At 64.2% G+C, this 26273-nt stretch overlaps 1 protein-coding gene across 4 annotated transcripts in view; it reads right to left on the minus strand.

Moving 5' to 3' along the window:
• Positions 1 to 1594: 1594 nt before the first annotated feature.
• ADGRB1 (adhesion G protein-coupled receptor B1) overlaps positions 1595 to 26273 on the minus strand; it is an 85378-nt gene continuing 60699 nt past the window's right edge. For 2 of the 4 annotated variants that reach the window (XM_069465934.1, XM_069465937.1), the window contains 13 exons: positions 25006 to 25109; positions 23006 to 23108; positions 21838 to 21988; positions 21244 to 21313; positions 19657 to 19723; positions 17531 to 17616; positions 12013 to 12184; positions 9520 to 9615; positions 7365 to 7404; positions 4365 to 5047; positions 3218 to 3253; positions 2874 to 2981; positions 1595 to 2371 (listed from right to left, as the gene is read on the minus strand). In XM_069465934.1, coding sequence (XP_069322035.1) covers positions 2174 to 2371; positions 2874 to 2981; positions 3218 to 3253; positions 4365 to 5047; positions 7365 to 7404; positions 9520 to 9615; positions 12013 to 12184; positions 17531 to 17616; positions 19657 to 19723; positions 21244 to 21313; positions 21838 to 21988; positions 23006 to 23108; positions 25006 to 25109 — 1914 coding nt within the window. In that variant the 3' untranslated portion in view covers positions 1595 to 2173. The remainder of the gene's footprint in view (positions 2372 to 2873; positions 2982 to 3217; positions 3254 to 4364; positions 5048 to 7364; positions 7405 to 9519; positions 9616 to 12012; positions 12185 to 17530; positions 17617 to 19656; positions 19724 to 21243; positions 21314 to 21837; positions 21989 to 23005; positions 23109 to 25005; positions 25110 to 26273) is intronic. The other 2 variants (XM_069465936.1, XM_069465935.1) reach the window with 2 other exon arrangements.

Raw genomic sequence — 26273 nt, forward strand, 5'->3', positions numbered from 1 at the left:
ACAGTCACTGAACATCCCGGAGGGGCCACAGTAACTGCATTAACCTCCCTGCAGCCCACCTACTCGTGCATTCTGGGATTCAAGGGGACTGTGTGGAGCCCGGCTCAGTTTTGGTCAGGTTTTGTTGCCAAATCTCACCAAAGCATCCAGGTTTTTGGGTGTTCAGATCTGTGGCTCAGGGACTGTGCTTTCTGACTGCCACACCCGGGGCCTTTGCACCACCTCCTCTGGCCACTGCAGACACACTGCCCTCCCTCCCTGTCATCCACTCACCATCCTCCCACTCAGTGCGGTCACCTGTGGTCACTCGTGATCATCCGCGATCACCCTCAGTCACTGTGGTCACTGCACCCACCGTGCCCACCAGGCACCTTCCCCGTGCCGTCCCTGCCACGGGCGAGCACTCTGGGGTTCACACTCACGTCCACACATCGGAGACCAGCAGGCACTGGGCAGAGAGGGCGTGACAAGGCCCTGCGTGGCTGCAGAGGGCCCAGGCCAGGCTGTGCCCCCGTTAGCAGCTGGGCTTGGCGATGTTTTCATTTGGATGACATAGTTGGGGGCTATAATCTCGGGGTCCTCGGGCCTCCCAATGGCCCACCCCGCACACCCTCTGTCCTGGGCCAGCAGCCTCTGTGTCCACTGCCTCTATTGGCCTAGCGGGAGTTGGGAATTGTGGGGTTTGAGGAGGGGGCCCCACGGGGTCAGCCCCCTGCCTGTCTAGGCCCAGGCTGCTCTGGCCCTGGTGACCCCCAGGGTGGGGAGCATGGTCTGAGGGAGGAGGCCTGGCTAATGCTCCTGTCCCCCAGCCTGGCGGCTCTTCCTGCTCCTCCTGCTCCCACCCAGCCAGGTTTCCTGCCAGGGCTCGGGCGCCCCCTGCTGGACACACGGAGAGAGGTGGGATGCGCATCTCAAAGCTCCTCAGAGGAGGTGTGGCCCTGGGATGGGATGGGGTGGGGCGGGGCAGGAATGTGCCTCTGCAGGTGTGGGGTGGGGGGGTCTAGGCATGTTCATATGTGTCCCCCACACCCGCTCCCGGTCAGACAGGATCCAAGCCTGGGGACAGGAAGTGCCCAGCGATGGAGTTCGCCTGCCCCAGGACCAAGGCAGACAGCAGGGCAGGGGGCTGCAGGCCATTGAGGGCCCACTGAGGGCGGCGGGATGGAGGTGGGAGCCCCGAGACTGAGGCTCCTTCCCTCCCTCGCACCCCCTGCCTGTGCTTTGTTTCCACTGTTGACTGTTGCTCCTGAAAATGACTCAGGGGACAAGGGATGTCAGATGTGTCCCCACTGAAGGGCAGAGGACTGCATGACACCCACATGCTGGGGGGACAAGGGGGGACAGGAGGGAACAGGGGGGCTCCCCAGCAGATGGGACACCTGGGGAGCCATATGACCGCTGGCCTGTGAATCCACAGCCCAGATGTCCTGGCCCAGGGCAGGGCGGCAGGAGCTGCAGGGCCCACCTGGCCTCCCCTGGCCCTACCTGCCCGAGGACAAGGGGACACAAAGGCCAGTCAGCGAAGCTCACCTCGGTGGCCAGGGCCAGGCCAGGGCATGCCCGCTGCACAGACGAAAGCCACACCAGGACGATGTGGGTTTTTAATTCTTTTTATTGAAGAAAAGAAAAGGAGAGAAAAAATAGATTCCCCCCTGCTTCTCCCTGGAGGGGGCTCAGTCCTGCCCCTGGGGGCTGCGCGGGTCAGAGGGCTGTGCTCTCCGCCTGGGTCTGGGGGCCCAGGGCCCTGGAAGGTGTAGGGGCTGGCTGCTTCCCGAGGGGTGGGGGTATCTAAAAAACGGTGCCAGGCCGGCCGGGCCAAGCAGCAGCCGCTCGGGCGGGCATCCTGGGGACGCTGGCCCCGCTGGGCCTGTCCACTGTTCGCGGCCGCCAGCCCGCCTGCCCACCGGGGCTTGGCCCGAGGAGGGCAGAGTCTGAGGCACCTTTGGCCTCTGTAGCCCTGTGACTGGCCTGACCGCTGCCTCCTGTCCTCCATCTGGCTCTGGTCCCAGCACTGCGGGCCCTCTGCCTGGCCGCCGCTGTCCGAGCGCCCTGAGGCTGGGGCGCGGGCTGGCCCGCCGCCCACGAGCGTGTCTGTGCCCGTCCTGTGGCACGAGCGGGCAGAGCAGCATCCCTCCTCCGTGGCCCAGTGCGTGGCCGCCGCCCGCCCGCTTGGTCAGACCTCGGTCTGGAGGTCGATGATGTCCTGGCCCACCAGCGGGATCGTGGCACCCGACTTCTCCCACTCCACGCTCCGCAGCTCCATCGGGGACGGCGCCAGTGGCTCCAGCTCCTTCTTCACCCATGTGGGCGTCCCATGGGCTTTCCGAAGGCTCTCCCAGGGCCGCTTGTTGGGTGTCTGCTGTTTTTCTGGCTGCTGGGGTCCCAGCGGTGGGTGAGCAGGACAGAACAGAGGCAGACAGGAACCAAGAGAGTGAGGAGGGACCAGAGCCGCCGGGAGGATCGCAGGGGAGGCCGGAGCAGAGGGGCAGCAGCGTGAGCACATCACCCCCCAGGCACTGCCAGGAGTGCAGCTCCCAGGACTGGGGCAGGGTCTGGCGGGCTTGCAGGGAAGGGCAGCCTCGAGGCCCCACCCCCATCCAGCCCCCTGGCCCCGGGAGCGGGCTCCTGCCCACTCTGCACCTCCTGCCCCAGCCCCGGCGTGGCAATGGGCACTGTGTGCCTTCCTGCCCTGCCACACCTGCGTGCCCTGCTCTCCTAGCATGGCCGGCGCAGGCCCGTCCTGAGGAAAGGTGGAATGAATGACAGTGAGTGAATGAGTGAAGGGAGTGGGTGGGAGTGGGCAGAAGTGGGGGAAGAGGGGAGAAGGCAGCCTGACCCAAGGGCTCCCCCCACCCGCCCCCTGCCCTCCAGACCTTGGTGTCCGGGCCCAGCACCTCCTTGTCCTTCTCTGCGGCGTGCTGCAACTTCCGGTTCAGGTCCTGGAACATGTCCTGGTGCCTCTTCCGGGTGTGCATGATCTTCTGCAGGTGGCAGGGGTGGGGGTAGAGGGCTGGCAGTGAGTCCTGAGCCAGGAGGGGGGCACCGGCCCGTCTGCCCTGCCCACCCTGCCCCTGGCCCCTGGGGACGTGGCCCTCAGCCCTTCCACATCCTGTCTCCCCTCCCCTCCGTGCCTGCTGGAGTGGCCGGAGCTGCCTGGCCGTAGTGGGTCAGAGCAGGTCTGGCCCTAAGTGTCTGGGGAGGCAACTTCAGGACCCACCTCGAAGTCCAGTTCTGCATACCGAGACTTCCGCCGCTGCGGGGAGAAGGGGCTTGTGAGCATCGGCAAAGGGCTCCCTGAAGTCTCCCAGACCACAAGTCCAGGCCTCCCCTTGCCCGAGAGTGGCGACCAGAGTCCCCCTGACCCTTCGCCTGCCTTCAGGAGACCCGGGGACATGCGTTCGGGGTGCACGCCAGGTGCCCGGGCTCCAATGCAGGCTTCTTTACCCAGAGACACGGGGAGCCCAGCCGAGGGCTGGGGGCACAGGGTGGGGCCCCTGGGGCTGCAGAAAAGCGGTCAGAAGCTGAGGCCCCAGGTGACAGGGACAGGTGGCAGGTGTGTCTCCCAGGGCAGTGCCCTCCTCCCCAGGCCAGTTTGAGCTTCTCCTGGGCCAGGTGACCACAGAAGCCCGAGCCCTCCTTCCCTTCCAGCACGAAGGGGCCTGCCTGCCCCTGGGCCACCCCCACATGAGGCAGCCCCCCCAGGCTACACACTGGGTGTCAGGGACCAGCACCAGGACTGGGCAAGGGTCTCGCTTGGCCTGCCCAGGACATGCTCCCCAGGGCCAGGGAGACCTGGACGCAGGGCCACGTGCTGGGCCCTGATAGAACTTGGGGACACAGGGCGGCATCACCAGAGGCTGAGAGCCAGGAGGTGGAAGCATGTCCTGGGGGGCCTGGGGGCTTCCCAAGGCTCCACCTCGTCTCGGAGCCCCACGTCCTGAAGGCTGGGTGAGGCTCAGGGCTGCTGCGGCCTTCGGGTCATGCACACAGACTCGCTGCCCTGGCCTCCCAGAGGGCTAGACTCCTCCCCACGCAGGTGCACACTCGGCTCGGGAGGCCCTTGAGCCCCTCTGAAATGGGGTGAGACCACCCCTTCTGGGCCTGGGGTGGGGACCACATTACAACAGGTATGTCGAGCACATGCTGCACACAAGCTCCCCGTGCTGAGGGCCCCGCAGGGCCTGGGAGCCAGGCTGGAAGGCAGAGTGTGCACTGGCGCCCCGGGCCAGGCCCAGCCACCAGCTAGCCCCATGTATGCCTGTGCCCTTTCTTACTGGCAGGGGTGACCCTGGCTGCCACAGGCAAAACCCATAGCGGCCCCACCTGCCCTGCTGGCCGGGTCCACCCACCACCCTGCCCCTCACCTCCAGGGAGCTCACGGACAAGGTGGAGACATTCTCGTTCTTGGTCCCTGCCCCTGCGCTGGGTCCTGGGTGGGCCGCAGGCTCCCCTGCCTCCCCCAGGCTGGGGGGCGCAGGCTCCAGGGTGGGCGGTGGGGGTAGGGGCTGCTGGGGTGGCGGGGGCGGGGGTGGCGGGGGCGGTGGGGGCTGGGCGGGGGGTGGCTCGCGCGAGGGTGGGCTGCGGGCAGGCAGGCCGGCGTCGGGCGCCGTGCTGAGGTGGATGAGACGGGTCTGGGGCATCTGGTCGATGTTGATGCTGTATTTGGGCTCCTCCTTGGGCTTGGGCCGCAGCGTGGCCGTGGCCGTGGGCAGGATCACGTAGCTTGTGTCCAGAGCCTTCTCCTGGGCCCGGCTCAGCTCTGAGTCCAGCTTCTTAAAGATGTCCCCATCACCGACAAAGGAGGACTTGGACGCCTTGTCCTTCTTTAGGGTCAGCGAGTGGTTGGGGAAGTCGGGCAGGGGCCCACCGGGGTAGCGGGGCGAGCCGTGCAGGTGCAGCTTGGACACGTTGGCCGGCAGGCTGTTGAAGTTGGTGGGCGGCCCCTTGGTGTGGGCCAGCTTCAGCTTCTCTTCCTCGGGCAGTGACGGCCGCTTCAGCGTGCCCGTGATGGTGGCTGTGCGGCAGGCCGCGATGTCCTTGTTCAGCACTGCAGGGGCCGTAGGGAGACAGCAGGGACAGGTGGAAGGGGTCAGGGCAAGGCAGGACGGTTCCCAGCAGGAGACAGACCAGTCTGGCCCCGTGCTGTCGCCTCCTCCTGAGAGCCCCGGCCAAGTTCTGGGGGTCCTGGGTTGGGAGCTGGCCTCGGGCACGTGTCACCAGCTCATGCCTGAGGCTTCGGTATCTGGGGTTCCTTTGCTTTTTCAGATGTGGCTGCCACATGGGGTGGCTCTCCTGGAGCACTCCTCAAGAGGACAAATGGCTGTCACCCACACACTGCCCTGCCCAGCAGTTAAGGGCGGCCCTCAGTGCCTGGAAGCGCAGGAACACGGCTCCCCATAGTGGCCAGAACAGCCTGTTCCTGTGGGAGAGGCCCTGGCCGGCCCCCGCCTGCTCCTGATGCCCATGGCGCTGGCACCAAGCTCCGAGTCAGTGAGGGGAGGGTGAGCCCAGACTGGAGTTCAGCAGCTCCCCGGGTGGCTCTGAGGTCCAGCTGGGCTCCCTGGGGCCCTGTACCTTCTGTCACAGCTCCTCCTGTGTGGGCCATGCCTCATGGCCTGCAAGCCTTTGCCTGGCTCTCAGCCTCTGCCCTGAAGGCCGCCTGGTCCCAGGAGGCGAGTCCCCCCTGCACCGGGCCCAGGCTGCCCTGACCTCTGACCTGGGCTCCGGTTTGCCCCACATCCCACCTGCCGATCAAGTCAGCTTCCACTGGCCAGCGGGGAGAGCCCACAGCTGCCACCCTAGCCCGAAGGGTACCCACCCTCCACACCTCCTCCTCTCCAGGCTCCCACTCTCCGAAGATGCAGAGTCGGGGCCCCTCCTTGGGAAGCCTGCCCTGACCCCCGCACCCCTGCCCCATGCTGACTGGTGCCCGGCCCCCTCCACCTGCCTGATCAGCTGCCCAGGCCAACAGTCACTCACTGTCCTGGCCACGCCTTTCTGTGGTCCCCTCAGAGTGCCAAGGCCACCAACCTGGGCCCTCTTCCCCACCCTGTGGATGGCAACACTCTGTGCCCACCTCAGCTCCGCCCCTCTCCCCTCACTCAAACCACACAGCCAGGCAGTGCGCCGCCCCCTTCCCCGCCAAGGCTGTTCACCCCTGCCCAAGGGTCAGGGCCACCCCACAGCCCACCAGCGCTGGGGGCCCCCACCTTCCACATCCCCCACACTTTGCTCCCACAGGCAGAGCAGCGTCCCGCACAGTGGACGGGCGCATGCGCCTTCCCTGCACACACCCAGCTGCAGACGGATATTCCTGCCAGGCCCCAGTTCCCTCTCTGGGCACCTCGGTCACCTCTACTTGCAGAGCAAGGTCTCTCCCTGGACACACTCAGCCCTGCTGCATGGCCCCTACCCTGCAGCCGCGGCCACTCACCACACACCCACCCACTGCTCACAACCCAGACAGCGCCACGGCCACCTCGCTAAGAAGGAGCAAGGGCTGGGAGAGGCCAGCGCACACCCAAGCAGGCTGGGCCAGGTCACTGATGCCCCAAGTCTTGGGGTCACCTTTGGGGAGTTTTAGAGCTGGATCCCTCCCCACCCAGGCTGTCCCAAACTATCTACCAAGACCACCTCTAGGGAAGGTGATCCTCAAAGTATCCGACCGCCCGAGGGGGCGTGGCCACTTGGCCCCTCCACAGCCCAGCGCTGGGGAAAGGGCAGAGGTTGTTGCCTGGTACTTGGGGGTGCGGGGAGGAGCTTCCTTTCTTCCAGGAGGCCCAGTGCTGGCCCGGGGCTCAGTGCCAGGACCTTCCCCCCACTTCTTTCCCACTGCCATCGAACCCCCAGTCTGAAAGCTCGATCTGCCTCTCCCCAGTGCTCAGACTAATGATGAAGAAATGAAGGCGACACAGACATGGCTCTCGGGAAGACCAGGCGGGAGGCAGGTGGGCAGGGGTGGGGTGGAGGAGGGCGGCCCCACGAGGAGGATGGCAGGTGGATGAAGGGGCCGTGGATGCTGAGAGGGGGCTGTGCTCATCACCTGGGGGCCATCATGGAAGGAGAGGAGGTGCCGGGTCAGGCAGGAGAGGCCTCTAAGAGCCCCACCAGTACCTGCTGAGCACGGGTTCCAGGACAGTGTTCTGGAAGCTTTTTCTCATGCCCCACAGACCCTCCTGCAGCCTCAGGGGAGCACGTGGGGGTGCGGGCATGGCGGCCGAGGCCACTGCACCTGGCCTGAGTCTCCAGCTCAGACCAGGACTGCCGGGGGAGGTGGGCGTGGATGAGATGGATGCTCGGGGTGAAGAGAAAGAAGCAAGTGGGCCGGCCCAGCCACCTGTCGCTCTCACCTGTCAGGCGCTCACCTGATCTACAGGCCAGATCCACGTCCTTCTCGAAGTCGGTCTGCAAGACAGAGACAGCAGAGTGGGGTGAAGGCCGTGGGCTGCCGCCTGCAGGGTGTGTGCACGTGCGTTGCAGGCACGCTCATGAGGGTGAGGGGTCCACACGCTCGACACGCCCACATGGGCGACTGTGCCTGAATGCTCTTGCCTGTGTGTGTATCTGTGTATGATGAGCACGTGCATTTGTGTGCTTATGTTTATGCTGCAAGTGTGTATATACGTGAGTGCTTCTGTGTCTATGCGATGTGAGAGTACTGTGTGTGCATGTGTGTGCCAGCGCGTGCACGTGTGTATATGTGTTTCTGTGTGTGCGGGGGCACACGTGTGTGTTATCCCTCCAAGGTGTCTATGGAGCAGCTGACCCCCAGCCCCTCGGGCTCCATCTCCGCGTCCCAAGTTTCAGGAGCAGCCCTGGGGCCTGCAGAACCAGAACTATCCTCTGTCCCCACATCCCTCCAAGGGGCCCCACACCAGGGCCACCTGCTGCCACAGCCCTGGGAGGGAGAGGCAGGGCCCAGTTCGGCCACCCCTCCGGCAGTGGCATGGTCCCTGCTGCAGCACTGGCAGTGCAGGAGTGGGTGGCTCTCGGTACCTATCCAAGCCTGGGCATGTCCTTCTCCAGGGGCCACAGGGCTCCCAGGGGACAGGTTGGCCCTTATTCTCAAACCTGAAGATTCCTTTCCTGCAAACGCAGGAATCGGGTTGGCTGAAGATGACAAAATCTTCCCTCTGGGGGCAGAAGTCAGGCCAGGAGAAGCGTCAGAGGAGGGGGAAATTGTGTTCCAAGAGACAGAGTATCTGTTGGGGCCCGTGAGACCTGCTCCTTTCCAGATGGAGACACTGAGGCTGGGGGCTGGTAGGCACGCTTGGACATCACCTGGTGAGCCAGAGGTGGCCTGTCGTTACCAGAGGACCTGGCCTTCACCCACTGGGGCTGGATGCTGGCATCTGCTGAGGCCCTGCCTGTGACCCTCACAACGACCATGAGACAGCTGGGCACTTGAAGACCTAGGGACACCTCCCATTGCCAAGGTCACCCTGCACCGGCGGGCAGCAGACTCCCAATGGCAATTCGGAGAGTTCACCCAGGTTATGACCAGGGCCCAAAAGGTGGCCTGATGGGGTGGGTGTTGGGGAGGGCTCCCTGGAGGAGGTGACCAGCCAGAGCATGCAGGGAGCAGTGTCTGGGGTGGAAGTGTCCTTGAACCGAGAGGGGTGGGAAGCCACTCCAGCTGCAGGGCTGGGTCGAGACAAAGCCAGGGCAAGCAGCTGCTGGGGCCCTGGGGCCTGCAGGGCAGAGGCAGGGTGTGTGGTTCCACCCTGCACGTGAGTCCCCCTCAAACGCACGTGTCGAACCAAGGCAGGAGGACCCCTGTCGGTGGCAGGTCAGCCAATGGAGGTGAGAGGAGGAGCCCTGGGCACAGGGCTGTGAGGAGGAAGGTTCTGAGACAGGGGTGTGGCGAGCTGGGGGGTCCACGGAGGACAGCAAGGGACATTTACACACAGGAGCCCAGTGCTTGGGTCCTGGGCTGCAGCCCTCACAGTGGGCCTGTGCAAAGTCCTGGGTGTGGATGGGCTTGGAGGAGGGCAGGACCACACTCACACAGCCGGGGTGCGCAGAGGGGAGCCCAGGAGGTGGTGGCTGGGGCACAAGCCAGTGGACAGGCAGGGGGAGGGAGGCAGCAGGTGGAGGTGGGGTGGGAGTGCAGGCCAGGCTGGCCCCCAGGCATAAACCAAGTGAAGCAAGGTCCTTCCCTGGCCTGAGACCGAGGGTGGTGAGGTTTGGCAGGGGAGATGTCGGGGGCAGAAGGGCAGGTGACAAACAGAGGGTGGTGTCTGGCCAGAAGGAACCACTGTTGCCAGGAGGTGGGCATGGAGTAGGCGCCAGCCTCCACCCAAACTCCTCATCAACTCAGCCTTTCCCAGCGGAAAACCCTGGGCCGGCGATTTCACCTTGGCAGGCCTCAGTTTCCCCAACTGTAAACTGGGTTTGTAGTTCCTCCTAACAGGGCTGCCAGGGCCTAGCAGAGGTCTGGGCACAGGGAGCATCTGGAGGCACCCGGTGAGGGGTGCCAAGCAGGAGGGCGGTCTGCGTCCCCCGCATTCCTAGTCCTACCATGAGCTGGGCATGGCCGTTCTGGAAGGAGCCCCCGGAGTCCCCGTTGCCCTCCTCCTGCCGATCGACCACACGGCACTTCACAGCGTCCTGGACCTGGGGAGGGACAGCCGAGAGCGTGAGTGGGCAGCCACCCCTCCCCCACACTGAAGCACACAGACCCCACCAGGAGCAGCATTTGTGCAGGGTGGGCACCATGGGGAGGGCATAGGGGCCCCGCGGCAGTGGGGGCTCCCCTCACAGGGCCACCACTGCTCTGCAGGGTCATGACCCGGTGGAGAAGGGACAGAGACGCCCGAGGCAGAAGAGCCCGGCCCCACTCCCCTCACTACACTCTTTGTAGCACAACTCAATCCCGGGGGGCTCCCGGCCGGAGTCTGCCAGTAAGGACGTGCCACCCGCCTGAAGGGGGTCCAGGGCTATCCTGAGTCACTAAAGGCCTCAACTTCCTGACCACCCTGGGCCCGCCCTGCCCTGGGAGTGTCCGTCAGGGGAGCGAGGGCTGTGCCACGGGACGGCCAGCCCTGCTCCTTCCATCAGCCTCGTCGCCAAGAGCAACACGCCCGCCAATGACAGGAGCAGGCCCCGCGGGGGGCTACAGGGGACAGCCCAACCAAGCGGCCAGCACAGAGCTTGTCACCAGAGAGGCTCTGCCAGTTACGCAGGGGACGTTATTGGGTCAGGACACAGGAGGAAACAGTGGACTGTCCATCTCCCGTGTGACAGCCGCCTGTCGGCTGCTCTAGGCAGAGCCTCTGTCTTCCCGAGCAGATGCTCCGGGGGCAACACTGTGCAGAGGGAACCGTGGCTCCCTGGAGGAGGAGTCCCGAGCGGGAGCCGGGAGAGGTAGGAGGCGGATGTGCCAGGGGCGCCTGGCTGCCAGGCACACACAGCTACCCATCACGGCCCGTGGGCCCTGCTCCCTCACCTCAGCGCGTGCAGCCCACCCCTCCTACCAGGCAGGCGGGGGCGGAAGCCCAGAGAGGGCAAGAGACTTGCCCAAAGCCACGTGGCCCGTCGGAGGCAGGGCCAGGTCTGAAGCCAGGGTCTCATGGCCTCTGGCCCTCTGACACCAGCTCAGTCTCGTAGGCCGCCCCACCAGGGCAGGCCTTCCTCCAAGCCTGTCCCCCAGGGACCTGCCCGCAGACATCCCCCGAGCACCTGCTGTGCGCCCAGACACCAGCAGACCGTGATCCAGGAGAGGCAGATCGGAAGGCGCCTTCTCTGGGGGTGTGAAGAAGAGCTGGGACTCCCAGAGTTTCTCCTGTCGCCTCTCCAGGAACCTCACCTGGCCAGCCTCAGCCCCGGAGACCCAGGCTCTACTGCACAGATGAGGGACTTACTTGTCAATCTGCAGGAATGTTCCACGTCCACAGGGCCGGCTGGGCTCCCTGGCCCAGCCCCCGCCTGGCCCGTCCTCCTCACATGTCCCCCAGTAGCCTCTCAGAGGCTGAGGACCTGGGCAGGGCTCCCGGTCCCTCAGCACCTGGCCAGGCGGCAGGGCCCCTCCCTCTGTGGGCCTCTCTGAAGGCCCTGGGGCTGGAGAAGTCTGGCCCTCAAGTCCCTGTCCCACCCGCCATGGGAGGGTACGGGGTCTCTTCATCCCCGACCCCACGTTCTTAAGTTTCCTAGCAACGAGGCTGCATATGTCCCACCCCAGTCGCCCTGCCTCCTGTCCTTGGAGCCCCTCCTCTCCACTGCTCCCTCTGCTCCTCCATCCGTCCCTTCGGGAGTCCCCTGCTGGCTGTTGTAGAAATCTAGAAATCTTCTCTCTGACTCCCGTCTTTGCTACTTTGTGGGAAATGGCCTCTGTTCATTCTCTTTGTCCTCCCAGATCTGTGTGCTCTTGAAAAGGCCCTTTGCCATCTTCCTAGGCAGTTCCAGGGAGGAACGGGGGCCACCACCCACTCCAGGCCTTCAGCCACGTCCCGCCTCTGATCTAGAAGCAGGTGTCTTAGTCCATGGACGTCACATGCATGTGTTTCCACATTTCCACCGCTGCAAGATGGGACACTTCACCCTCATCGCTGCCACCAGCCACATGGTAGCTGGGATGCAGTTTGGTGAAAACCTTCTATTGACACTTTTTGGAAAGGTCCAGAAAATGCTAGAAGCAAGAGTCTCAGCTGCCCTGAAAGCAGTTTCTCTCTGCCACTGGTGCCTGCATTCCCGTAGGCCCCACCTACTGCTGTCCCCCAGGCCAGCTCTGGGCAGTAGGGCGTCCTCAGGAAGAAGTCATTACGTTAATGATCGAGCCATTTCTGGTAGCCCGGCTGTGTGCTGGACCCAGGGCCAGCCACTGTCCCACTGTTGATACCCTTCATGACGTAAGTGAGCAAGTCTGCAGCCTGCCGGGATCACCGAAGCCTAGAGCAGCATCGGGGGCCTCCTGGAATCTCCCCACTGAGGGCACTGGGGAAGGGCCATTGGCCACACGGCAGCCCCGAGGACACCACGGGTGCCGGTGCCCGACACGGGGCGGCGAGGACCCACCTCTCTGCGCAGGATGCAGTGCACCATCACGATGACGAAGCCCTCCAGCGAGTCGAACACCGCGAAGAGGATCTGGAAGAGGGCGGAGCGGCGGTCGGTGACAGCGAGCACAGCCGACATCCAGGTCAGCGCCAGCAGCGGCAGCACCACGCAGGAGCTCCACAGGGAGGCCCTGGGGATGGAGGGCGTCAGCACTGCCCCGGCCCCGCCGCCCATGCCGGGCAAGGGGACACCCCACCCCACGGCCCCCAGTGGAGCACCCGGCCGAGCCCCGCCTCTGCCACTGGGGGCTGGGGCCAGGCCCCAAGTCCTCTCTGGGGTCCATCTCCCCCAGGGTCCCCCAGCCCCTAGGCTGTGACCCGCACCCTCTCCTCTACAGGGCTCCCCACCCAACCTTCCCCACAACCTGCCTCCCCTCTCTCCTGAGACCCTAGGCCGGGGAGGGGCCCTCGGTCAACACTGAGGTCCCAGCGCCTCCCTCAGGAGCCTGAGGGGGCTGGGCAGGGGTGGAGCTCTTAGAGAGAGACCAGGCTCCCTAGTCCAGGACAGACAGGCGAGGGGAGGAGGCTGGAGGGGCCCGGGCCTGGAGCTGCTGGCTCTGTCCAGGCCTTCAGCCAGCCCAGGCCCCAGGCAAGGGACCCTGCCCGACTGTAGAGCAGGTGGCTGTGGGGGAGGGGCACTTGGCAAGGGGGAGGGGGCCAGAGCCCCAGAGCTCAGAGACCAGGGGGGAGAGAGAAGCTGCAATGGGACAAGACAGAGGACAGACGGATGGACAAGGCCAGGCAGGGGGTCCAAGAAGACAGACAGACAGCAACAGACAAGCCGACAGGCATTTCCTCCTCTTGGCAGGCCTGCTCTGCCCACCCCTCCCACCCCCCTGCCCCCCCGCACCCTGCCTGGACCTGTCCCTGCGGCTGTGGCCCTCAGCAATGTCCCCTCTCGAGGAGCCCCCCCAGGCCCCCCGGGAGCCATGCAGGCCTGGCCCTGCCCACACCGCCTCAGCTGTGTGTGGCCTGAGCAGGTCTCCCCATCTTCACAGTGGGGGACACTGCAGTCTCAAGGAACTGTGGACAGACAGCACCATTAGGTGCTTAAGGAATGTGCCCTGTCCCCGTCCCAGGCACTGTCATGACCCTGGGGGCCACTGGCCCGGAGACCACTCATGGGGCACCCAGGCCTTGCCCAAGGGCCGCCAGACTCACCGTCGCACCAGGGGAGGGGCTGGCGTCAGCTCACCCACTGTCCCCTCAAAGGAGAAGCAGCGGGTGGGGCAGGAGGACTGAGAAGGGTGTAGGGTCGGGTACCAGGCGGCAGCTGGGGCACCAGGGCTGGGGAGAGGGGTGAGGGGGACTGGGGTCTGGTCAGGACAAGGACCCCCAAAAGCAGAGGGCTTGGCAGGGGTCTGGAAGGCAGCAGCTGCCTCCAAACTGCACACTCTGCTCCACCCATACCCCACTCCCCCCGCTTCACCCCCGACCTGGCTCAACCACAGCACCACTCCCACCCGTGTGGGGCCCAGCCCAGGGGACACCTCGGTCCTTGTCCTTGTCTTTCTGGGCCTCTGGTGGACACAGCCAGCCATGCCTGTCTCCTGGAGTTCTCTCCTCCACCTGGCCCTAGGTCCCAGGTCCTCCATCCCAGGCCAGACCCTGCTTTTCTCCAGCAACACTGTCCTGAGAGAGTCGCCTGCCCCCAGCCTCAGCTGTCACCACCTACCCGTGGCTCTGACATGTCCAGGCCCAGTGCCTGAAACCACAGCCACCGACTCTCAGTGAAACTCCTGGTCCTGCCCCAGCCAGCGCCCCCCAGGTCTCAGGGGACAACTCCTCTGGCCTCCCACCCTCTGGTTAAGGTCAGAGGCAGGAGTCACCCTGAAGCCTCCCTGCCCCCGCCCACCCTCCTGGGCACAGCACAGGCTCTGGTCACCTCACAGGACTCCCTTCACCCCCAGACAACTGTGGGGTCTCCTGCAGGCCCCCCACCTCCCACAGGTCCTTTTTACATGGAAGCCCTGCCCAGGCACGAGACCCTGGCCCTGTTTCAGAGGCTGCCCTGCTGACCCGGCCCGGTCTGCACCCCTCCCCAGGGCTGTGGTGGCAGGCACAGGCCTTGTCTGTTTGCTCCCTGCTGTGACCCTGCACCTGGTACAGCGGCTGCCACCAGGAGCCCCTGCACAGGTGTTCATATACCCAATGAAGGACTCAGTGACACTCCGAGCAGGACCCTTTCCCAGCTCTGGGCCTCCATGATGGGGGGCTGGCTCATCTCTCTCCTCCCTCCCAAAGCAGGCATTCTGTGAGCCTCCCCCCGGGAGGCCTCAGCCCCACGAGACATCTTCCCGCTGCCTCCCAGGTTACAGCAGTCGCAGAGCCCAGGCGCTGCAGCTGCAGAAACACTTCCGCGGAGGCCGGGGCAAAGGACCTGGGAGGGTCCAGGGCTGCCAAGGGAGCTCCCCGCTTGGAAGGCAGATGCCCCAAGGTCTGCGTGGGAGATCACCACCTTGGACTTGCTGCCTGACCTCCTCCACTGGGAGTAGGTAGAGCCCCCAGAGCCTCCACGGTGTGACTGGCACTGACACGAAGAAAGGGCAATGCCAACCCCAAAGAACAGCGTCCTCCCCGGGGCAGGGTGGGCCAGTGTGGATCCCGGGCACAAGCTGGCCCACCCTCCTCACTTGGCCCTCTAGTCGCACCCACCCGGGCTAGTGCCCACCCCGAGCCTGCTCCTGCGGCAGGTCACACAGGTCCACGGCCAGTGCCCTCTCGCACGGACAAGAGAACTCTCAGGGCTGGGAAGCCCTGATGCTGGAGGCCAGCTCCGCCCAGCTGCACCCACAGTGCCCACCAGCCCCACGATTGCCGGGTCACACTCAGCCCTGGGCTGTGGCTGCCTCTCGATCTCCCACACACGCACACAACACTCCCATATGCACGCACACACCTCTACACGCTCAATGCTTGCACACACGCACAAGCTTGCACACGCGGAGGCACCCAGTCACACTCATGCACACAGACACACACTTGTACACATGCACAAACTCGGCTGTGCTCACACACAGGCACACACACATGCACACTTACACACCTGTGCCCACACCAGGTCACACCTTCACACCTGCACACACATATATTTGCACACCAGCTGCACTCACATACACGCGTGCACACACACACACACACGCATGCACCCGGTTGCTCTTCCTCACACACACTCTCACAGGCTCTTGAACACTCACACAGCCCACACGGGGCAGAGGTTTCCCACCAGGCAGGCCCCCAGCTTTCCCCCACCCCGCCACAGAGATGCGAGAGCCTCGGGCCCAGGCACCTACAGCCGGGCTCTGCACAGGCGAACGGGAACAGGGGTGGCGGGAAAACACGGCCGGAACCGACACGCCGCATCACGCAGCCCAGCCCCACACCAGCCCCTTCCCAACTGCAACCGCCTGCCACGGCCACACCCTGCCCACGGCGAGGCCCAGCCCGCTCCCTGCCTCGCGCCTGTCCCTGGTGCTGCCAGGCCCTATGGCTGTCACGCTGGGAGGATGGAAGGGAGCCTGGGGGAGCAGAGGGGAGTAAAGGGTGGCCCAGGAAACCCAGAGTGGACGGCAGGAAAGAAAGAAATGAAAGAAAAACATAAAACAAGCAAAACGTGACTTAGAAGAGAGCAGAGCCCCGCAGGCAGGGCCAAGGCCAGGAGGCACTAACATGGCATTACTGGTGGCGTCGGAGGTGGCATCGGCGGCAGAGAGGACTCCACATTCGGCACATTTGAGGGCACGCCCAAGGGGGGGCTGGGGCAGCTGACTGCAAGTGAAATTAAAAGGCTGAAACAAAAGCAAGCCCACTGTTCTTGTGGAAACCAAGGGGTGCAAAATAAAAGAGCAAAACCAACCACAAAGGAGTCCAGCCCAGAGCCCCGGCAATTCGACCGATGGTCCTGGGGGCTCTTGTGCACCTAAGGAACCCAGGCTGGAGCCACAGTCTGCACAGGGCCGGGCGCGCAGGGAGGGAGACAGTGCGGGTGTCGGTGCACTGTGTTCAGCTGAGGGCCAGCTCTCTGCCTCCTGTCTGCACAAAGCAGCAAGTTCCCCGGGGGAGGCTGCTGCCGACTTCCCCTTCCTATGTATCCACGACGGAGATGACCCAGACAGTGGCGTCCCGCAAGTCCTCCTGGGCGTGTGCATGTGTGTGGGTGCATGTGTGCTGGGCGCCTCCCCGTCTACATGCCATGTATGGCCACGTGGGCGAGTCTGGGTGCTCCTGAGTGTGTGTGCCCAGCGCCGGGCTGGCACTGGGGAGGGCAGGCAGTGCACAGGGCGTCCATGACTGGGCTCAGCTCCAACAGCGACTCGTCCCCCCAACCTCAGTTTACCCAGCTGTCAGATGGGAGTGCAATAACAGAACCGCCCCTACGGTTACTCTGAGAAGCAAGCAGAGACATCAGCACCGGGCACGCTCGAGGGATTGCTGCCGCCTGTGCCACTAGGCAGTGCTTGGCGATCAGACCCTGGGGCGGCCACTGTCTCGGGACAGTGTGCTCAGAAGCAGGCGGGGCGAGGCCATAGAGAAGCCTGCTCCAGCCTCCACTTGCAGGCCGGAGAGGAGGCCCTGTGGCAGGGCCCAGGCCCAGGGCCCCCAAGGCCAGGCTCTCAGCCACTGTGGCCCCCAAGGACACCCCACGCCAGCTCAGCTGCTTTCTAACAAGGGCCAGAGCCCACCACCCAAGGGGAGGCTTCCTGAAGCTCCTGTCCACGGGGGTAGGAGGAGCCAGGAAGAGAGAGTGAGACAGAGACAGAGACCGAGCAACTGAGCAGGACGGGCACAGAGGGAGGTGGGGACCCCACGCAGACACCAGCCGGGGGGAGGACACAGAGAGCAGGGGAGGTGAGGCAGGGGCTCAGAGGGAGGGCAGGACATAAGGGGCTTGTCTGTCCGTGGTCAGGCCCCAAGCCACGTAGCTCTCCTGTGACCAGGGCCCCATCCCCGAAAGGCGGAGCAGCAGCACCATCCCGAGCGCCCCCCTCGCCCTCACCTGGGCCCCGCTGCCTGCAGGGCAGTGTGCCCTGTGGGCTCAGGTGCCCCCGCAGCCCCACCTGTCCCCTGAACTGTCTTCTGTGATGAAGGTCCCACTAGGACCACGAGCAGCTGCACAGAAAGGGGACACCCCCCTAGGGCCACACAGCAAAGCTCGCAGAGTGGGAGGGAGGCCTGGGAACCCAGTACCTGGCCTCGGGGCTTCCGAAACAGTCAGTCTCACTGCTCCTCAGGACCTTACAGGTCCCACCCTGACACAGGTCAGATGGAGAAATTGAGGCACAGAGTGAGGCCGGGGCTGGCTGTGAGCCTGAGCAGGCATCGGAACTCTGTGCCTCAGTTTCCCTCCTGGCTCCAGGGTCCCCGGCCCTGAAGTCTCAGACTGGGCGATGGAGCATCCTCCACCAGGGGGATTGGGGCGGGCCGGATCTGGGTCTTCTCGACTCCAGGCAGGTGAGGAGCTCGGGCCCGGGGCCTACCCTGCCCGCTCCTTCAGCTTCTTGTCCGTGATGCCGTCTTTGGACACGAGCTTGTTGAACACCAGGATCCCGATCACCATGTTCACCTGCCGGGCAGAGATGTGGGGTGTGGGGGCCGGGGGACCACCTGCGTGTGCACGGGCCGACTGCAGCCACAGAGACGGCGGCCCCCATCCCACCAGGGGTCATCTCCAGTGCCTCCACCGTGCAGACCCATCAGGCGAGGACCCTCAGGTGACCTCCAGCCCAGCTGCCTCTCCATGCACCACCCCACACCATCAGCACCTCTGCTCTGGCCCTCACATCCCTCCAATGCCAGGGAGCTCAGCAACCCCCAGGGCTGAAGATGCACCCCCCGGCCGGTACCTGTTTCAGGGGTGCCCTGCATGCTGGCCTGGCTGGGGTGCACTCCTCCCACACTCTGCTCTGTGCAGGCCACCCCTCCCTCTGATGGCTTCCTCACCTCCCCTGACACTCCCATGGCACCAACTGCCGCCTGCCCAGCTGGGTACCTGCACCTGGAAGGTACTTCTTGCTGTCTAAGGTAAGTCTCTCGTGCTGCTGCCCAAGCTCCACCAAGATAAGAACTGTTCCCAGAGCACCCCCGTGAGCTGCCTCCACAGCCCTGGGACCCTGGGGTCTCCCCTCTCTCCTGGCCTTCTCTGCTGGGATGGGGGCAGAGTCCCGGCTCACACCCCACCCCACTCCAATCCCATTGCCAGAGGGCCCCTAAAGGCCCTCCCTTCAGGCTCCCACTCTGCAGAAAGAAGCAGCTGGCACCCCAAGGTGCAAGGACAGACCCCCTCGGGCCCATGTTCCTGCAGCAGGAGTATGGGGGACCCTGGGACTTGGTGGGCCCCTGGACCAGGGACCCCACACCCTGCAGCCCTATAGCTGCCTGAGCTCGTGTGTCCGCACGCAGGGCCCTGAAGGGAAAGTTTCCAGACTCCGACACCAAAGGCTCAGCTGGCCGGACAGGTGGCGTCTTTCCTGGGCAGCCTGGTTTTCTACGTGGCCGGGCTGGGAAGGGGGATGGGCACCCTGCCTGTAGCAGGCCCTGTTCGGACCCAAGTCTAGGGCTCGGGCTGCACCGTGGATCAGCGTCAGCCCCTGCCCTCCTGATGCGCCCTGGGAGGGGACATGTGGGGCAGTGGGCTCCTGCTTCAGGTCTTCCTTCCCCAGTCCCCAGGTCCTGAGGCCAGCCCCTGGAGGCACTGACAGGCCTCCCAGACTCCCCCACCTCTGCCTGGGTGGCCTTTAAGGAATGCCAGCGGCCAGGGCACAGGGGAGGGGCCAGGGCCTCCCAGGGACATACCCCCAGGCTCCTCCAACTTGTCTCCTGCGTGGTCAGCCCCCACCCCTGTTCCTCTGCCCCATCCAGCCCGTGCCCTGCGCTCCACTAGGAGGTGGTGCAGCCCTGTGGAGACAGAGTGCGTAGCAGCAGGAATCTGTGGACATGGACACCTTCTCTGGGGGACAGCAGGGGAAGCGCAAGTGAGGGCGGCTCTGACGCTCCACCAAGGGGCAGAGGCTGGCCCAGCCGCTCTCATGGTTGGACGCAGCAGAGGCCAGCGACCTCAGGCAGGTCCCCTAAGCTCCTTTGTGACCCGGGGACAATAACCCTGCGTGCACCTGCCACAGCCTTGCACACATCACATAAACACGGGGAACCGCTGGGAAGGAAAATCCAAGGCCCAAGAAGGAAAGGTCCTCACTGCCAGGCAGTGGGCAGCACGGCTCAGCAGTGGGCACTTACGGTCCCGCCTGCACGCTCCCCGTGGCTTCCGTCACCCACCCATCCACCTGTCCCCACCCCTCCCCTGCCACGCACTCACCAAACCTGCACAGATCTCCTGGCAGGTGGCAGTCAGTGCCTAATAATCAGGTGAGCTGATGCTCACAGGTATGAAAGGTGCTACCCCAGCCCGGCCCCTGTACTCCGAACACCCCAAGGGCAGGTCGGAGAGGGGCTGTGGGTGCCACCCACCCCTTGGCAATCAGGGCAAGCCTGAAGGGGCAGAAGGTCCACCCCAAGGCTGGGCTCAGGAGCAGGTGAGAGCACCAAGGCTCTGGGAGGCGAGGGGCCAGGCTGGGACAGTGGGGAGGGAGTCCGGGTGGGTCAGTACCAGCACGACGGCGGCCGCTGGTCCCACGAAGGCATAGAGCAGTCCCCCCTCCAGGGAGAGCCAGCAGCTGGGGAGAGACAGGCCATCAGTGCCACCCCCATACAGAGAGGGCACTGCCAGCAGCAGGGGGGACAGGCTGTCAGTGCCACCCCCACACCGAGAGGGCACTGCCACCCCCAGAGAGGGCACTGCCAGCATCTGGGGGGAGACAGGCTGTCAGGGCCACCCCCACACAGAGAGGCCACCGCCAGCTTCTCAGGAGGGAAACAGATAAGCTGGGAAGCAGTGAAAAAAGCCAACACATATTAAGCACCTCCTGTGTGCAGGGCAGTTCACACACATTCTTTAGCTTTAGAACCCTCAGGAGCCCCCAGGCAGCCATCGTCACCCCATCTTACAGATGGGGACAGGACCAGAGCAGAGGATGCACCTGCTTAGAGCCACACAACAGGAGGACCGAGCTGGCAAGACAAAGGTGGCCGGACACTCCCTCCTTCCCCAGGCTTCTTCCTGGGGCCTTGGGCACACCCTCCTTCCTGACATGATGTCGCTGTTGCCCTGGCTCCCCAGCCCACTCACCTCGGACCTGTGTTCTCAGCAGCTGGCCCTGTGCTCACACATCTGTCCTGGCCCCTCCCCACACCCAGGCATCAGCCCCATGCTCCTCACTTCTCTGGACCCTGCCCACGGTGCCCACAGGGACCTCAAACCCAGTGAGGGCCACTCAGCTTTCCCTCTGCCCTGAGCAGTCTGCCCAATGTTGTCTGTCAAACAAACTCCTCTTCCCGCTTCAATGTCCCCGTCCCCTCCTGATTCACCCCTTCCTCCAGCAGGTGGGATGTCCCCTCCTCTCATCTCGGGGGACGGTGCTCAGATTCCCCTCCTGGTGCCCACCCCCTGGGTCCTCATCCCTGCCCAATCCCCAGCACTTCCCGGAGAGGCACCCCAGGGCCCTGCTGCATGCTGTCCCCCGGGGCCCCACTCAGCCGGCACAGTCACCTCCTCCTGACTCTCACTCCCCACCATTCCCTGCCCACAGCTGTGGCCCCTCCTGGCTTCAGCTTCCTGCTGCCCTCACCCGGTCCTCCTGTCCCATCCTGTACCCCAGACCCTCTCTCCCCACCTCCGGAACCCACACTGTCTTTAGGATGACCCTGAGCCTTCTGGCTTGGCATGTAAGGCCCCCAGGACCTGGCCTCAGTGACTCCATCTGCGAAACGGGCCCGCTGTGGGGCGGCACCCACTGTGCCTACAGCTCTTACCCTCATGCAGTGCTCCCTCTCACCAGCACTGTGCACAGGCGGGCTCCCCACTGAGCAGACAGGGAAATTGAGGCTCATATGGGTAAGGGGCCTGTCTAAGGCCACCTAACTAGGAGGTGGGAGACTCTGACGGCCCCAGCCCCACTGCTCTCAATCCCACTGCCCACCGCGCTGCCAGGGAGGAGCTGGCTGGCCAGAAGGAAAAGCTCAGCCTCCTCCTCCCGAGGCTCTGCGAGCTGCTGCCTGGCCAGCCCTCACCCGCCAGGCGGCGGAAGGCTCTGGGAGGCCGTGTGGGCACCCACCACACCCCACTGTCCCGACTCACTAGTTCATGGTGCTGTACCCTTTGGCCTTGGTGAATCCCACGGAAATGGCCACGACCAGCGCAGGGAGTCCTGGAGAAGGACCAGAAGAAAGGGTATTGGGCCCCACCCAAGCCCCGACACCCCCACCTCTGCCCAGCCCTGCCTGTGGAGGGCAGGGGGCCAGGGAGGTGTCACTAAAGCCCCCGAACAGAGGGTGAGGCTGAGTGCGAGAGGACAGGAGGTAGACAGACTGAGGACCGCAGAGCTAGGCGCAGGGCCACCAGACGAGCAGGGAACACAAGGGATGCCACCATGTTTGAACTTCAGATAAACAAGGAATCATTTCTTAGTATAAGTAGGTCCCAAATAATGCACAGGACACTTTTATGCAAAGAAATTATTTGTTACCTGATAGTCAAATTGGACAGGGCGCCCTGTGTTGTACCCGGTGACCCTGTGGAGGGCCCAGAGGCAGGAGCCCACCCAGGTAGCAACGGAGGGCCGGGGTGGCCAGGGGCACGAGGGGGGCTGCAAGGGGCAGGAACGAGCAGCAGGGCCAGGGGAAGGACGTCCTGGAGGCTCCAGAGGGAGGCCCCCGCCCGCCCACCGCTCACCCCAGCCCAGGCAGAGGAAGCGCTTGCGGATGAGGCGTTTCCGGAGGCGGCCCGTCACGGCCATGTAGGACTGCCAGGCCTCGGTGAGCACCCAGCAGAAGGAGGACAGGAAGAAGAAGTGCAGGAAGGCGGCCACCAGGGTGCACACCACCTGGGCGGGCAGGCGGGCGAGAGGACACTGGGCAGGCGCTCCCTGGCCCCACGCCTGCCCTCCCACCCTGAGGGAGCCACAGCGCCCGGTGCTCTCGAGGGGACCGGCCAGATGCCCAGGCAGGAAAAAACCTACCCTGAGGGGCTGCTGAACATCTAATCCCCCTGCCTGGGTGCTTGCATGACCCCATCCACAAACTGCAAGGGACAGACACCGTCCCTCACTGCCTTCCTCAGCCCTCACTCACAGACACACCACTCTAAAGCCCCAGCTAAGACCATTCATTCAAGACGTCGGGAACCCAAGGCCCAGAGAGGGCATGTCACATCCCAAGAACACACAGCAAGGCCCAGACAAGCTCATGGTGGCCATGAGCATCTGCCACAGCACTCAGCAGGGTCTGGGAGGCCAGGCCTTCCCTCTGTCTCGCTGCAATCCCTCTTGCTGTATTTGTCTCCTGCATTGGTAGGGTGGCCCCTTGAGGAAGCAGAGGTCCCCACCTGAATGCTGGGCCTGCTGTGTTTAGCTGGACAGGCTGTGGAGGCCACAGGGTGGGGACCGGGGATGGGCATACCTGGGGAGGGCAGGCTGAAGGGCCCCACCATGAGCTGCCAGGCTCAGGGCTGGCCAGGGTGGTGGCAGGAGTGGGGAGAAAGGATTTAAGTCAGAGCTTGTCAGCCCTGGTGACACTCCCCAGACCTGACACTTGAGCTGAGGCTGAAAGGGCACAGGCTGATTCCACTCCAATAGCTGGGTAGGGACCTGAACTGATCTCAAAGGGCCAGTCCAGCTGAGACTCTGGGACACAAACTGCCCTTTTTGGCCAGCTGACCAGCTCCCTCTGGGCTGCTGCAGCCACAGGAGAGCGAGTGACTCCACGTGGCTCAGGCAGCTCTTCCTGTTCCCACCCCCGCCTGCCTGAGCTCCCAGGGATCCCACGGTCCAGGCCCCTGCTGGGTCCACCCTCACTCCACCTGAGGACACTGGCATGTGCGTGGCAGGGAGGAAGCCGCCTACCTTGTTGCGGGTCTGGGTCTGCCCAATGAGGATGAGAGCGTTGGAGGAGATGATGGACAGGCAGAAGTTGATGAGGATGACAGACCGCTCTGAGCGGATGTACCTGAGGGAGAGGGCAGGGGGCCAAGATCAGTACCCAATAGGGCCTCATCTTCACAAGGATTACGATCCTGTGGCCCACACCAAGACCATGGCCCCATTTCCTCCCTACAGTCACCACCACCACCCCCACCATCATCACCACCACCACCACCATTACCACCATCACCACCACCACCACCACACCATTACCACCACCACACCATTACCATCACCACCACCACCACCACACCATTACCACCACCATTACCATCAACACCACCACCACCATCACCATCACCACCACCATTATCATCACTACCACCACCACCATCACCACCACCGCTGCCACCATCACCACCACCACCACTGTCACCATCACCACCACCACCACCATCACCACTTCTACTACCACCATTGCCATCATCACTACCATCACCACCACCACCATCATCACCACCACCACCATCATCACCACCACTACCACCACCACCACCCAGTCACAACCATCACTACCCCCACCCCCATCACCACAACCATCACCATCACCGCCACCACCACCACAACCACCACTAGCCCTTAGGGAGTGAGATCCACCCAGGTAGGGCACAGAGGGTACAGGGCTGAGCTTCAGGGGCTATTACATGGCCCTGATGTGCTGCATAACTTTGGACAGGTCATGCCTCTCTCTGGGTTCCCATGTCCTCATGGGACCATCTGAACAGTCCCTGCCTGCAGCTCACTGGGGTGTAGTGATGGCCAGTAGGGCTCAGCAAAGCAGACACTTTTAAAACTGTAGGCATAAAACCTCTGCACATCAGAGCTAGAGTTCGGAGCCCCTCACCCCCGGAGCCCTAATCCCCATAAGTTTTGGGAAACTGAGGCCTTAGGAGGAAGGGCTGGCCCAGGGAGAGGAGACAGCCATGTCCCCCTGAGCAGCCCAGTGGGGGAGCACTGGATGCTCTGTCCTCAGGGAGGACAGTCGAGGGCACCTGCTGTTAGCCACTATGGGTCACCAGGAAAGCTCAGGCCACCCCTCCCCAGCTGGTCACATCGACCTCTTGTTGCCCGACCTTGGACAGCAGCCAGGCGTCAGTACCGATTATCGGCTGACATCGGCACTGCCCGAGGAACCAGAGCAGCCAAGCGCAGCAACCGCACATCCTCTGGACACACAGAGTCCCAACTAGGTCTTGCCCAGGCAGTGACCTTGAGGTCACACTCCCTGTTCCAAACTTCTACTCAACAGGGCTGGAAGCAGGAGAGGGGACAGGACCTGCCTGGCTGGCACAGGCCTGCAGTCACACTCAGCCTGGGCCTGGGTGCTCACACGGGAGCCTGTATACCCAGGCTTGTTACTGGCTCCAATATGAGTTCTCGCTGCACGTCTCTCCACACCTCCCCGGGCTCCAGTGGGACCCCAAAAACCCACAGGCTGGCACTCGGGACAGACAGCACCTGCAGTGGGAACAGGGCTGAGTCCCCGCATCCCTGGGAGGAGCTGTTTGGAACTGGGGGGCCAGCAAGGGCCCTCGACCGTGAGGCCTGGTCCTGGGCCCTAAGGAAGGCTATGGCCTTGCGGGTGCCGACACGAGGACAGACAGGGAAGTCAGGCGGCATGGGCATATGCCCAGCAGGGGGTGAGCTGCTCGGGGCTGGCATCTGCCAGGGAATGTGCTCAGGGGACAGTACAAACTGGGATCCCGCTTCTGTGTTGCACAGCGTGGGCACAGCTCGAGTGGTGGCAGCAGCTGTCAGGACCCTGGACCAGGGTGGGAGACGATGGAAGTGGTCACTGTGGGGCTAGGGTCGGTGGCAGAGGTGGAGGCGGGGTGCCACCTTACTGGTGGCAGAGGCTGGGAAGACAAGAAGGGAGGGAGGGAATGGAGCTCGGGCCTGAGGGCTCCCCGGGTGGCACCCACCTCCACACGGACACGTAGATGATGACCAGCATGAGCAGGGTGAGTGAGGACACGCCGCAGCCCACGATGAGCGTCACGGATGGCAGGGTCGCCTTCTCCATGTTCTGCAGGTTCCGGAGAGACAGCAGGGAGTGAGGTGCGGTGGCCTGGGAGACCCAGGGCTCCTCTCTGGGGTGGAACCTCCCCTCTGCCGCCCCGCCCCTTGGCCAGCCCCAGCCTCCTACAGAGGATGATTCCAGAACACATCAAGCCCTCCCCACGGAACTTCTTTTCTGGGCTGTTCCCTTCTGTTCTGGGAGCTCTTGTCCTTTGCTGAGGGCGGGGCCCTCACCCCACACTGGTGCAATCACAGTCATGTGCCCAACGACCAGCCCTTTGTCTCCATCACAGCAAGGACTCCCCATTCAAAGCACAAGCCCCCACATCTCAGTGGGCCAGGGAGGCGCCAGGCCCAGCCCTGCCTCAGGAACGTCCCCCCTGCAACCGGAGACAGCCCCCCAGAGTCCACAGCCTCTGCTGTGCATCCACCTGCACCTGAGACTCCACTCCCACCTGCCCCCACAGCCCCACATGTCACCCAACACCCCTGCACCAAAGTCCTACCTCGCCCCTCCCATGCCTCTGCTGGGGCAGGGGCTGCGCATCTCACCGTGCCCCACAGCCCTGGGGGCCCAGCCTCCGAGCCTGCCCCTCCAGATCCCCAGAGCGTTTTATGAAATGCCACCAGAGCCACCTCTCTGCCCTGCTCAGACCCTTCCTGACTCCCTGCCCCGGGCTTTGCCCGCAAGTCCCACCTGGCTCTACAAAGGCCCCAGGCTGGCCCTGCCCACCTGCCAGCTCCAACTCACCTGACAAGACCACCCAGGCCCCACCTTAGCGCTCTGCACCAGCAGTTCCCCACCTGGAATACATGTCCCCATCTTCCCGTGGCTGTGCCTCTGGCCACTCCAGTCCCAGCTCATCCCCTCCTCAGAGGGCCCTGGGCCAGGGCCAGACCCCACTGCTCCCTCCCGCAAGCCCAGCGCAGCCTGAGCACGCCAGGCTGGCCCACCTTCTGCACGGACATGTCCACCTGCACGACTGCCCCGCCCGTGTTCCGAGTCGTGAGCCTCGCTGCGCCCCCAGGCCTAGGGCACACCCCCAGGCCTAGGGCACACCGGCCCAGTGGGCGGACGGAAGGAAGGCCTCACCGAGTGCAGAGCTCAGAGACAGCTCGAGGGATTAAAGAGAAACAGCTCCGCAACCCTCTCCTGGCCTGAGGCCCTGCA

Source organism: Eulemur rufifrons, chromosome 3 (assembly GCF_041146395.1).
Source record: "Eulemur rufifrons isolate Redbay chromosome 3, OSU_ERuf_1, whole genome shotgun sequence".
In the NCBI taxonomy this organism is placed as follows: domain Eukaryota; kingdom Metazoa; phylum Chordata; class Mammalia; order Primates; family Lemuridae; genus Eulemur; species Eulemur rufifrons.